The sequence below is a fragment of the Phalacrocorax carbo genome, chromosome 10, assembly GCF_963921805.1.
Source record: "Phalacrocorax carbo chromosome 10, bPhaCar2.1, whole genome shotgun sequence".
NCBI lineage: Eukaryota > Metazoa > Chordata > Aves > Suliformes > Phalacrocoracidae > Phalacrocorax > Phalacrocorax carbo.
In genome coordinates, this window is record NC_087522.1 from 10,461,729 (window position 1) to 10,474,710 (window position 12,982).

Sequence of the window (12,982 nt, forward strand, 5' to 3'; positions counted from 1 at the left end):
TTGTTCTTTCTCTGCATCAACTACCTCTCAAAATGAGCACTTGTTATGAGATTCACTTCTGGAAAATTCCTGTGCCTGAAAGCATGATAAATGGATTTAGATTTATCCCATTTTTAAAGTGATTGGGCTCCCTAAGGTCCCACAGAGCTCTACAGCTGACCTCCAACCTTCTATTCTTACCCATACAGAAACCTGTCCCACAGTTTAAAACCTGAACTCTCCTTCCGCCCATTTCATCAGGCATTTCACTGAAGTCCTAAGCAAGGGGAGCAAGCATCCCAAAAGTCAGTCCAGATGCCACTGCAACCTCAAAGAAGGTGGGCCAGTGCTGTTTGCTTTCTTTAGGTATCCAGGGGTGAGAAAAATCAACTTCAAGAAAAGGAACCAAACAGAAAAATACCATATTTTATAACAGTGGCGTGAGGGTGAGGAGGGCAAATCACTGTTTACACTGTCTGGAAAATGAACAGGTTTGTGACGATCTTTTTCTAATAAATAGTCATTAATCACTTGCAGTCACTTAGCACAGGAGGTCATGCAGTTCCAGCCTGCCTAGTGTAAATGTTTAATACTGAATTAGATTAGAAAGCCTCAGGAAAGTGTCATCGTAGCTAGAGTGCTACCTGCTAATGGAAATTTTCTTTGGTTTCAATATTATCAGGGCCTGACCTGGGCTTTTGGAAACAAGATGACATAATCTTGCTATAAAGTCATGGACACAGCAAACATCACAACTGCTAACTACAGAAAGCCAGACAGCCATGAGCTTATTACACCATTTTATCACTGTACCACCATAAAATACTATCACCTATTTTGATCATATCTCTGTTATTAGAAACAGGAACACAGGGATGATGATCAGCCTGTAAGGCAGACTGTGGGAATCTCCAGCTCCTCCTGTGTGGAGCTGCACAGCATGTGGGTGCTGCCATGTCCTGGCACATGACATGCCAAAAATACAGGCACGAACATCCTCATCTGTGTGCACAGAGCTAAAAGAGCAGGATTCAGGTGGTTTTACGAGAATATTTCATAATCTTCCTCCCGCCACCCCTACTCAGTTAGCAGCTCAGTCAGAGCCAACTACAGTTATAATTATCGCCATAATTATTATTTTAATAAGAACCAATGACTTATCAAAATATTGCACTGAAGACTTGCACATCTTTTCTTGTAAGACTGCCAAAAATCTAGTTCATTGCTGAGGTACTGCTCCATGTACGCTGCTAGCAGACAGCACCTCCAAGTTTCTATTTATGCAACTGAGTGACTAAACTCAATTCAAGTGAATGCCAAAACATAAGCAATTTGAGGCACAGTAGCTGTGCAAAGTACTATTATTCTCCTGGTGTATACACACTAACAGCTTTGTTTACTACGTTTACTCCTCTTCTGCTTTTTTGCTTGGGTTTTACATACTGTAGGCCAATCTGCTGAACTTAGATGCCTTAAGTTAGCCACCTGAATCCATATTTATACTTCTGTGTCAGGCATCCATAGAAATATTTAAGTGCATAAGCAAACCTGTAGACATCTTAGTCAATATAATTAGGTGCCTAGATTTATCTCCAGTGCCCCAAATGTGGACCTCTACAGGCAACAAGTTGCTATTTTTCACAAGAGTATTTTTTTCTACCAGGTAATACTAGCTTGATAACAGATTAGTTTTTCTTCACATGGTTGTTCAAGATGATCCAGTCCAGATCTTTGGTAACTCTCCATTTCTATACAAAAGTCCAACTTCAATTTTCACAACTAGCAGATGGCCATTTACCTAGCTACACCTCCACGTACACTGCCCGATTGAGGAAAAAGTTCCTCCGTTAAAAAAATAACTGATGACCCTGGCAGCTGTGGGGCACTTCATCAAGGGTGGCCAGTTGTCACCCCGCTAAGTTTACAGATAGGACACGTGACACAAGGACTCTACCTGCCCCTATGACATGTGGTTGTATGTTTCTGAGGAACTAAAAATTTGTCATGGAAATGTCACTTTTCAGGTTGTTCATCTCCCAAGTAAGGGTCAACGGGCTGGATATAGTTTCACAGAACTCGCTTCACTTTAGTCAATACAGCCAAAACCTCCATCGTTTTTTCTTTCAAAGATGTTTTAAGTGAGCCATGTGTCATCCAGAATCAAAGAGTGCAATTATAAAGAACAAAGCTAACTACAAACAGGCTGAGTTTTAAGAACAAAACTAAAGACCTCTCAGAAATTCAGAGACCATGAAATCCAAAACTCACTGTTCAGAATTAAGTCAGCAAATAGCATCAACTCTAAGAAAAATACTCAGGCTCCACCACCATAACTGAACTGAAAAAGTACATCTGAAGGGCAAGCAAAGGCTGCAGTATGAAGTAAAAATGAGTGTACATGACTCATTCAGTCAAATCCAAGTCAAACTAAAGTTTGCAGTGTCATTCAGCTTTGTAGAATTGTTTTAAATAAGCATCCCACTTACTCTCTAATAACAGAACAGCAATAAAGCAGTAGCTTGAAAACAAAATACATGTGGGAAGCATTCAAGATCTGACCTCAGAGTCAACCATGCACTAGTGTGAAATCGTTTTTAGCTAACTTTTTTCTACTAAACTGATATTCATTTATTGTGAAGTTTAATTTCATTGCCACAAAAAAAAAAAAAAAGCCAATTATAGACAAGCTATAAATAGTTCATTCCTTGGAGGAATCATCTAATCATCTCTAAAAATAAGAAGTCACATGATTTAAGTGTCCTGCACTGACCCGTTTACTGCTTCACATAAAAGGATGAACTCAGCAAGGTTACACCATATGTAAGTTTAGGCAATATTACACATTGCTCAATTTTTATATCCACACCATTAGAAAGCCTGGTCTCCTCACTTCTAGCTCATACTCAAACTCAGTAAAGCATTCAGTCCTGTATCTAATGTAAAGCTTGGGAGTAACTCCATAGGAGGCACAGGTCCACAAGGCATCGAGACTATTTTCTGCTTCCAAGTGAAGCCTGGAAATCTCCTTTACCTGCCTGAAAACAGCTGGGCAGACAATTTACAATACTAGCCTCTTGCTGATTTCTTTCTTGATCCATCCACACTAATCAATCCTTTGACTCATCCTACCCTCAGGCTGTATAGTGCCAATCACAGAGAAATTCTGATCAGTGAGTGGAAATCACTGAAGAACTTGTGCGAGTCCTGTGCTGAACAGGTCCCTGATGGTAATACTGCAAAAGTTACACTCATGACTCTTGCTAAGTGCTAGCAGCTATACTTGCTATTCAGCCTGTAAGCTTTTCAAGGCAGGGACCTTTCCTCACATGTGTCTGTAAAGCTTCTAGTGCCCAGATGGTGCCATACAAATGAATAGTAATTATATTTCCATGTAGACCATTATTGTGCATAATGTAAATTACTTTCACTGATCCAGGAGGAAATAATTTTCTCATTTTGAAATGAAAAGAGAGAGTAAAAATAATGATTACTTGTTTGACGTTATTATTATAACAATAATTACATTTGTGGGTCCAGAATCCTCAGCTGGTCTGCACTGGCTTTAATGGAGCTATGCCAATGCACGGCAGCTGACAAGCTGGTCCCAGTCTTTGCTGAAGATCTCAAACTATTTCACAAGGACTGATTACTTCAGACCCACACCACTTCCGTGAAAGATGGGAAGTTAAAAATTAAGCACACTTTGTAGACTGGGAAAGAGATACATCAGATCTGGCATGTGAGGAATGGATTCCTACAATGGCACAGCAGGTATCTGAGCATCACTGCCACGGAACCTGTCCCTTGCCAGCACAGAGGAGCAGGCTTCTGTAGGGATTCAGACCTCAAGTGAGCTGAATTGCCTTCTGGAGACACTCATCTCTCTCCGTTCATTAGAAGGCCTTAGACTGCCTGAATTTAGCACCCCAGTGTCTGTGAGATTCAGCCTGAGCATAAGTGGTCAAAAGGGGACAGCCGTAATCACCAGCACCAAACATGAAAGGGACAAGTAAAGTTGGAACCTGCCAGGGCTCAGCTCCTCTGGGAAAAAAAAAACCAAACCCAAAAGACAATTATCAGACCAAAGAGGACTAGGTCTGGACAGCCAATAACTGAAAACCCCAAAACCACATGTCGCTTTTAGCTGTGTGGCTTTAAATGTTTTGCTACAGACATCAAGAGGTTAGTGATAGGAGAAAAAACACAGGACACTGACTTTTCCTGCTCCCACAGAACACTCTCCTGTTCAACATGTACTCTGCAGCACAGCAAAGGCCTACCATTACTCAAAAAAAAACAAAACCAAACTGAAGAGGGACTAAGGTTCCCAAGACTAAAAATCAGACTCCAACACTTGGAAGTATTACTCCTCATAAACTGCACTAATACAAGCAGTTACACACACCAGCACTCATGCACCCTGCAAGTATCCATGCAGGGATGCTCCTACATCTGCCCAAATCAGACACCCCATCAGCCTAAACTAGAAGAAAAAAATACAGGACATTGTATCTCACTTAAAGAGTCACTGGAAAAGTTCCAGTGAAGTGCCAGACCTAATTTTGACACTGTAAAGAAAAAACTGGAAGTATTTTATTAAAATTAATCCTTGAGGTTATATGATTTGAGTGCTCCTACTTCATGCTTTCATTGTACTCCTGTCCCTTCATCAAGCACTAATAAGATGCTGTATCACATATCATTGACTTTCAATATTGAAGTGAAAAAATATTTTGAAAAATATTTCTCAATACAGCTAAGATGTGGCAGGTAATGAGGGCCTTTAACACACCAAAAAGTATCCATTTTGCAACAGCTGACAAGAAGTAAATGGGATTTGTATGTTCCTGTACAACAGCTGGTCTTCTCTTGCTAAAAAATGAAAACGCTTCTACTTCAAAGGGAGCATCTGCAAAATCCCATCGTACATTAAAGACTAAAAAGACCAACAAAACAAAAATACACCAGTGGCCTGAAAAAGACTTCCGATGGCATAACCAATTAACACAGATCCATTTCATATAAGTATCTTTTCTGTGGGGATGTGGGAAAGTATTAACGAGGTAACTGCTTCAGGAGTCCATCAATCTAATCTGGTTCTAATACTCTTCTTAAATAATGCATACATTAGTTCTCTGTTACTGAAAAGATTTGTTTGTTTTATTAATGTGTGCCTTGTTAAGTGCTAAGACTTCGTAAAAATCGTTACGCAGCTTCTAGCTGCAGATGTATTGTCTCCCCCCTTTCCCACTACAAAATGATTAGTTGTCTCCATTCTCCTTTTCAATTATTATTAAAGCTGTACTGCAGCGTGATTAAGCTCCCGTTAACAAGCAAAACTGTACTTCATGGTCAAGTCAGTACTATGGACTCTTTCTCTAAGAAATGTATCATTTCTGGCCACATAACAGCTTGATGCCATAAATGTTATTCACGATCTAAGGTACCTTAGCTAAGCGTTTGCACTGAGATCAGCAGGTGTACTAAAACAAGCAAGGACCCAGTTTCCAGAGCTTGATTTACACTGGACTGAAGTTTCACATGTAAACAATTAGCTCACATTAAGCTCCCTTGCACTTTTCAGGTGCGGAAATCTTTCTGAAAACCATTTTTCCCCTCATTTCTTATGTTCAGAGATTAAATTACTGAGGCCACAAGTCTATTTCAGCAAGCTACCTAGAAGGGAAGATGTTTAAATAGGTGCCATCCAGTTGTGTCATAATATATGGAACCTATACATTCATCAAGTTAAGCAAAAAGGATAAATTTGGGGTGAAATAATTCTTTTTTTCTTGAAGGCTCTTTTGTTTTCTGGAGCTTAACTAATTATTTTATGCTTAAGTGCAACTTTTAAGACTGAAGTCCTAGTGACTACAGTGAGCCTTCCAGCGGGTAGCCCAGTTCCTTGCCCAAGGCAGGAGCTCTCCTTCCACGCCCTCCTTGCTCCCACCCCAGTCAGAGTTACGCTTTAATGCAGGTGCTGCACTGAAACCTGTGGGCCGTGCAGAAACTCACTTGTTAAGTACCTCCCACATGGATAACACACTGATGCTTGGCAGAGGGTAGGCCTGGGCTGAGTGTTTGTTTCTGGCACAACAGTGCTGGGAAGCCACCTGCAGAATCTAAACATTAGAGGGGTAAATACTCTTCGAATGAAAATGCTCTTGTCTCCAAATCTGAAAAAAACATCAAGCTTCTGCTTGATAGGCAAGGTCAGAATTCTGCACTGTTCTTACTTTTGGGAAGCATTTGGAACAGGCAGGGGGGAGTATTTGATGGATGGACTTTAGAGAAAGTGGAGTAAAGTTCCCTGGGTTTTATTTGCTGTATGATTCCCCTAGTTTTCTCAAGCATTTCGGAGTTGCTGCTACTTTGCATTCAGTTACAACGACTGATCACAGTTTTTATAACTGTTAGTGTTGAATAGAGTAGCAGCTGGATGCCTTTCCTAGTTTCAGCAACCAACAGGTATTACAGAGTTTACGCACACATTATAATAATTTTTGCCTTCTTGCATCTTTAACCTTGGTGGAACCCAGCATGCATCACGTAAGTGAGCCGAGGGAACAAGCAAGAAATATAACCTGCTTGAGCACATTCAGCTGACCAACCCATGGAAGAGAGGGACCCAGCCCCACTCTCCACACGCCCAGGAGAAGAAATACCACGTTTCCCACTGTAGAAATGAAAATAAGGAAGATAGACACTAGTGATCCACAGGACTGTTCTTCCCAGATTAACTTTTGCTTGGAGTTAAAACAGATAATCCTCACTGTCCCCAAACACACCACACTTTCTCCTTTCATTTTACCATTCTGAACATTTCAAGCTATTGATAGCTACATTTGGTTCCTTTGATAGCTTCACGCTGAAAGAAATACACCATTTCTTTAAAATGGATACACAAAATTTCGGACTAAAGAAATGCTTTGACCAGCAGGCAAGAGCTATATTTCACTCAACTGACACAGTAACAATATGCTGGCATTTTTTGCTTTATGGAGAAACAGGCAGTAATGAAAACCCAATGGTGCCACAGGGCACGAAGGAGCATTATGCGTCCACAGCCATTGCCTTCAATGCCTAATTCCAAGGCAGGGGCCACAGCTGGGTAACGCGAGCACATCACTGCAATGCTCAACTGGCTCTCAGTGCAATGCTCAGTTTGAACTAAGACCATGGCAGATGCCTTGCCGTCACGTCCCTCTCATCACCAGCAGCCCTGAAGCAGGGATTTGCATTCCTTCCTCTTCCCTTTGGGCTCCCAACACACAACATTTACCACCCAGCTCCTTCCACCATCACTAGCAGGCTGCATTAAAAAAACCTGAGACTAAGTAGCACACTTACAGTATTTTCACAAAAAGATGTTGCATACTTTTCAAACATAAACACCCTTATATAAAAATCAACCCGTTTTCCACTGGAAAGCGGCTCTGTTGAGAAGGACCTGGGAGTGCTGGTGGACAACAAGCTGACCATGAGCCAGCAACATGCTCTTGTGGCCAAGAAGGCCAACGGTATCCTGGGATGCATTAAAAGCAGTGTGGCCAGCAGGTTGAGAGAGGTTATCCTCCCCCTCTACTCTGCCCTAGTGAGACCACATTTGGAGTACCGTGTCCAGTTTTGGGCCCCCCAGTTCAAGAAGGACAGGGAACTGCTTGAGCAAGTCCAGTAGAGAGCTATGAAGATGATCAGGGGACTGGAACATCTCCCTTATGAGGAAAGGCTGAGAGGCTTGGGTTTGTTCAGCCTGGAGAAGAGAAGACTGAGGGGGGATTTCATCAATACCTATAAATATCTAAAAGGGTGGGTGTCGGGATGATGGGACTAGGCTCTTTTCATTAATGCCCTATGACAGGACAAGGGGCAATGGGCACACGCTGGAACACAGGATGTTCCACCTGGATGTGGGAAAAAGCTTCTTCCCTGTGCGGGTGCCAGAGCAGGGGCACAGGCTGCCCAGAGAGGCTGTGGAGTCCCTTCCCTGGAGACATTCAAACCCTGCCAGGATGCGTTCCTGTGTCCCTGCTCTGGGTGTCCCTGCTCAAGCAGGGGGGTTGGACACTATGATCTCCAGAGGTCCCTTCCAGCCCCTACCATTCTGTGATTAATCCTTGCTTGCTTTTGATACTTGAGTTTTGCTGAATGAATAAAGTTTGTGCAAAGGGTGCTGAACAGCTGCAAAAATCATACATGGTTGCAAACACCCACTGAAGTCACCACTACTGATACAATTTGTACATCTTTAAAGGTATCTATAACCTGGTTTAATTAAATGTGGAAAAACTGCAGGAAACTGCTTATGAGTAATGAGAGCTCCAGATGTGGCCAGGCGATCTAGCACAGTAAGTGTTTTCAGTTGCAAAGTAGCTCAATTCAAAATTGCTTCTTCCTGCCAAGTTGGCAATTCATATGCAATTATGAGCAGGTACGGTGGCAACATTTTTTACTACAGTATGATGTTATTTTATTTTCCAAATGAAATTGCTTATTACACATATCTGACAGCATTTAATATTAGTCTAAATACCCCTTAAACACCTGGTTCAAAGGATTGTGTTTCTTTTCCCACAGACACAAATTACCAAATCCTCACATTACGTATGTCCAGCTCAGTAAAGTGAAATACATGAGACCATTTTAGTCTTGTACGCAGGTCAGAGACAAAGAAAAAATATGATAAATAAAAACATTGTGTGCTGGTTTTGGCTGGGATACAGTTAATTTTCTTCATAGTAGCTAGTATGGGGTTATGTTTTGGATTTGCGCTGAAAACAACATCCATAATACAGGGCTGTTTTGGTTACTGCTGAGCAGTGCTTACGGAGAGTCAAGGACTTTTCTGCTCCTCACCCCACCAGCGAGTGGGCTGGGGGTGCACAAGGGCTTGGGAGGGGACACGGCTGGGACAGCTGACCCCAGCTGACCCAAGGAATATCCCACACCATATGGCGTCATGCTCACCATATAAAGCTGGGGGAAGGAGGAAGCGGGGGACATTCAGAGTTACGGCATTTTTCTTCCCAGATCACCATTACATGTGATGGAGCCCTGCTCTCCTGGAGATGGCTGAACACCTGCCTGCCCATGGGAAGTGATGGATGAATTCCTTGTTTTGCTTTGGTTACGTGCATGGCTTTTGCTTTACCTGTTAAACTGTTTATCTCAACTGATGTGTTTTCTCACTTTTCTCACCATCCCACCAGAGGGGGGTGAGCGAGTGGGTGGGGCTTAGTTCCCAGCTGGGGTTAAACATTGACACACTAACTTCACATTGCAACTTTCAGACATTGGTTTGAGAAGCACTATCTTCTGCAAAGCATCCAAAAAACTTGTTTGTGAAACTTTATACTAAATAAAGGATCTTGTAAAGGCAGTTAATAGGGCATCTGTGTGTTAAAGGCTCTCTTCAGTAAGTGAAAAAAGCAGTCAGGTATTGTACCACAGACAAACATCTAGCAGCTTTTTAAGAAGATACTCCCCAAAGGTGTACTGAACACACTGCTCCATTAACAGACCAAAGATACATGAAAATGAATATTCTTTTTTGGTTAAAATCCAAGACTGAGAAATCTTTGAAAAATCCTTGCAGGGTCTCTCAGACACGCACAACCCAAAGTAATTTGGATATAATGGGTCTACTGTGTTCGCACCAGCCAGCTTCTCCTACTGCTGCAAAACAATTTGATATACACAAACCACAGGAAACTTGGATTAAGAAGGATAACAACTTCGCTCAGGCATTACACAAATCGTATTGTATTGTGGAAACACAGCAACATTAAAAAAAAAAACAACCTTCTTTCACGATTCTGTATCATGGCATTCCATTAAACACAGATTTTCCTCATGAATTGAGTCTGAAATCAGAACCGGGCCTGCCTCAGAGACAGGCAACATAAGAAGGGTTAGATAAATCAACATTTGCACGTCAGGAGTGCCTGGGAACTTCACCTACCAATTTAAGCAAGCTGTCAGGCTGTTGAGGCAGAAGTTTGCAATAATCCAATCTCCCTATCGCTTTTCCACCAAGCACACATTTTAATCAATAGACAGATGCTTAAGTGTGGGGTTTTGTATTCTGACAAAGTAATTTTAAGGATGGCAGCTACTTCCCAGTGTGTAGGTTAAGCAAAGCCACAGGTACCACAAAGTCACGGTGAAGAAGTATTGCCAAATCACCTCTTGACAAAGCACATTGTCATGCACACTATCACTTGTCATCTCACGCATTGTGGGTTTTTTTTTTATTTTCATACCAATGTCAGACATGTGAGACAGCCCAGGGTGATCCATGCTAGTCATTTAGATAACAAGGGGCAAATAGGTACACTCAGCATGTGTTTTAAAACATTTTTTCTATTTGGAATCCCAGTGCTCCATCTTTAGGTCTTTGATCAAATCCGTATGCACAAAGGCGTGATTCATAACTGTCAGCATCAAAATAATCATATTCTACGTCTACGTGTCACCAGCACAGAAACAATCAGCTCTCAGCCCAAACTCAGCGTTTGTTCCAACATACCAGGCTCAAAACTGATATCGTGCCAGGACGTTTGTAGGACAACTGCTAACTGCGCTCGTTCTGACACTGCCCCGGAGCCCACAGAAGAGGATTATTTCCTAGAAAGCCTGGTGAGCTGGGAAGCGGGGCTGGAGCCCAAGACACAGCCTGCCCGGGTACCAGCACCTGCCAACCTTTGATAACCCACACTGGAGAAACCAAGAAGGAAAAAAGCTGGAGAAGAATTAAAGGCAAAAGAATAAAAGACTAGATGGATAGGAAAAGACACAGAGTGCAGAGTACTGGAAGAAAAATAGTGGAGCCTGAATAGTTAGATTTACAAATACAGCAAGTACCAAGATACAATTTTGTGTAGAGATAAAAATTGAACTCAGTAAGGAAGAATTTTCACTTTCACATCTAGAAAGCACAGCGGGATCTGCACACACTGGATGGGTACATACTACCTTTCAGAAAAGTTGTCCCAAATGTTGGAGACAGACACGTGTGCTCAGGGCACGGCTCTCTGCAGCCTTTCTCTGTGGTCAAAACACCCACAGTCATTTGTGAGGGTAAATCATCCCTGAGCCCCAAGCTCTTGCTTTCTCTCTCAAGATGTAAACAGAAATAGAGCAACAAACAAAAATATGCATGCATACTTTAAGAGGCAACATTTGTTTAATGTAAGCCTACTCCTAAAAGCATTGAATGAAAACCAAAAGGAAGCTTCTCTTGAGCTGAAGAATACTACATACCAGTAGTAACACCACTGCTGTTTCTGAGGTTTGCATTAACTGACCAACACTGTTAATTTGCTTCTTCACGTGCCTATTAGAAAATTCAGAAATGCAACTGACAATAAGGCCAGTTTTGCAACACCTTGCCGTTCCAGGCCTGAATCACTCAAACGAGGAGTTTGCAAAAGAAAATGGTAAGAGATAAGGCGACAGCGCACAGGTTCAGTACCCTTGAGTTTTTAGCGGTTAATAAGACGATTGCATTAGATTTCATCGCCTGTCACCTACTGGGCCTGACAGAGCTGTGCAATAAAGAATAGCGCCTGTGCGGTTTTCAGGTGAAAAAATTCAAGTAGAAGTAAAATGAACGCCGAGGAACGTATCGGGCAGGCGGCTCTCCGGCGAAGTTCGGGGATGCTGAAACGCCCGCTGCAGAGGCGGGCAGTGCCCAAGGGGCGCCGGGGAGCGGAGGGTCCTACCCACGCATTTTCTGGCGTTGCGGCCGCGGCCCCCCAGGGCGCCCCCGCCCCGCGGTCCCTCCGCCGTTGGCCGCGCCGGGGGCGCCGGCAGCCAGGACCCCGGCCGCGGGTGGGAGCCCGGGCGGCGGGGCCGGACCCGCTCCGCGGCGGCGGGAGGTGCCCACGCGAGGTGGGGGGACCAGAGCCCCGGGCGACCGCGCCTCGCTCGCCGCAACTTCCCCGCGCCGCCCGGGCAGCCCCTCCGCCGAAGTGCAGAGAAGCGCCGTGAGCCGAACCAGGGGCACGGCCGCTCCCACTCCCGCCGCCGCCCCCCGCCCGCACCTACCATCGCCTTGCCGTGCGGGGCGGCGGGTCCGCGGCGCTGCGGGTGCGCCCGATGGTCTCCGCCGCGGTCTCGCTTCTCGCGGCCGGCGGCGCCGCCGCCGCGCTGCTCCTCGCCGGCATCGAGGGAGGTGAAATTCCAGACGAGGAGGGTCTGCAGGAGCAGCACGGTGAGCGCCGCCACCAGCGCCGAGCGGGAGCGCCGCGCCAGCCGCCGGGCGCACGGAGCGGCCACCATCTTCGCTGCTGCTGCCGCCGCCGCTGCCGCGCTCCCGAGAGCCGCCGCATCCGCCGCGGCACGGAGTTTTCAGCCGGGCAGAGCCAGACGTCAGCAGGAGGAGGGCGGAGGTGGGGAAGGAGGGGAGGGGGGGCGGGAAGGCGGAGGAGGAGGTGTGCGCGGCGCGTGGGGATGGGGGAAGCCGGCGGGAAGCACTGGCGGCGCGGCAGCCCGCGGCCGGGCGAGCCCGGGGCGAGGGGTGGGGTTGGCGGAGGAAGAGGAAGGAGGAGGAGGGTGGGCTAGAGACGGAGGAGGAGCGGCAGCGTGGGCTGCTGCTGCCGGCGGCGGGCGGGCGAGCCCCAGCTCTGCAGGAGGGGAAGGGGCCGGCGCGGGGCGGTTCCGCGCCTCACGGCGGGCGGGGGAGGGGGCGGCCGGCGCGGCGGTGGCCGGCGACTGCCATCTTCTGAGGGAAGGCTGCCGCGCGCCGCGGGCGGGAACCGGGCGTGAGGAGACGGGCGCGAGGCGGCATCTCGCCCCCGCTCCCCGCCTTCCACCGCTCCCGGCCGCCGGGCCGTTCCCCCGTGAAAGCTGGCATTTCGCCCTTCTTCTAGTAGTATTATTATTGATTATTTTTTTTTTTTAACCGACTTGGAGACAATTCGCGCCGAACTGACCTGCAGTCGTTTCAGATGGGGCTTTTTCTCTTCGGCTGGTCACGTTAAAAATGGCTGCAGCAAAAACG

At 45.5% G+C, this 12,982-nt stretch overlaps 1 protein-coding gene across 4 annotated transcripts in view; it reads right to left on the minus strand.

The window, feature by feature from the left end:
* The window catches only part of XYLT1 (xylosyltransferase 1), a 207,851-nt gene extending 195,170 nt beyond the window's left edge, over positions 1 to 12,681 (minus strand). For 2 of the 4 annotated variants that reach the window (XM_064461807.1, XM_064461805.1), the window contains exon 1: positions 12,028 to 12,681. In XM_064461807.1, the coding sequence (XP_064317877.1) occupies positions 12,028 to 12,261 (234 nt within the window). In that variant the 5' untranslated portion in view covers positions 12,262 to 12,681. The remainder of the gene's footprint in view (positions 1 to 12,027) is intronic. The other 2 variants (XM_064461806.1, XM_064461804.1) reach the window with 1 other exon arrangement.
* Positions 12,682 to 12,982: the final 301 nt, after the last annotated feature.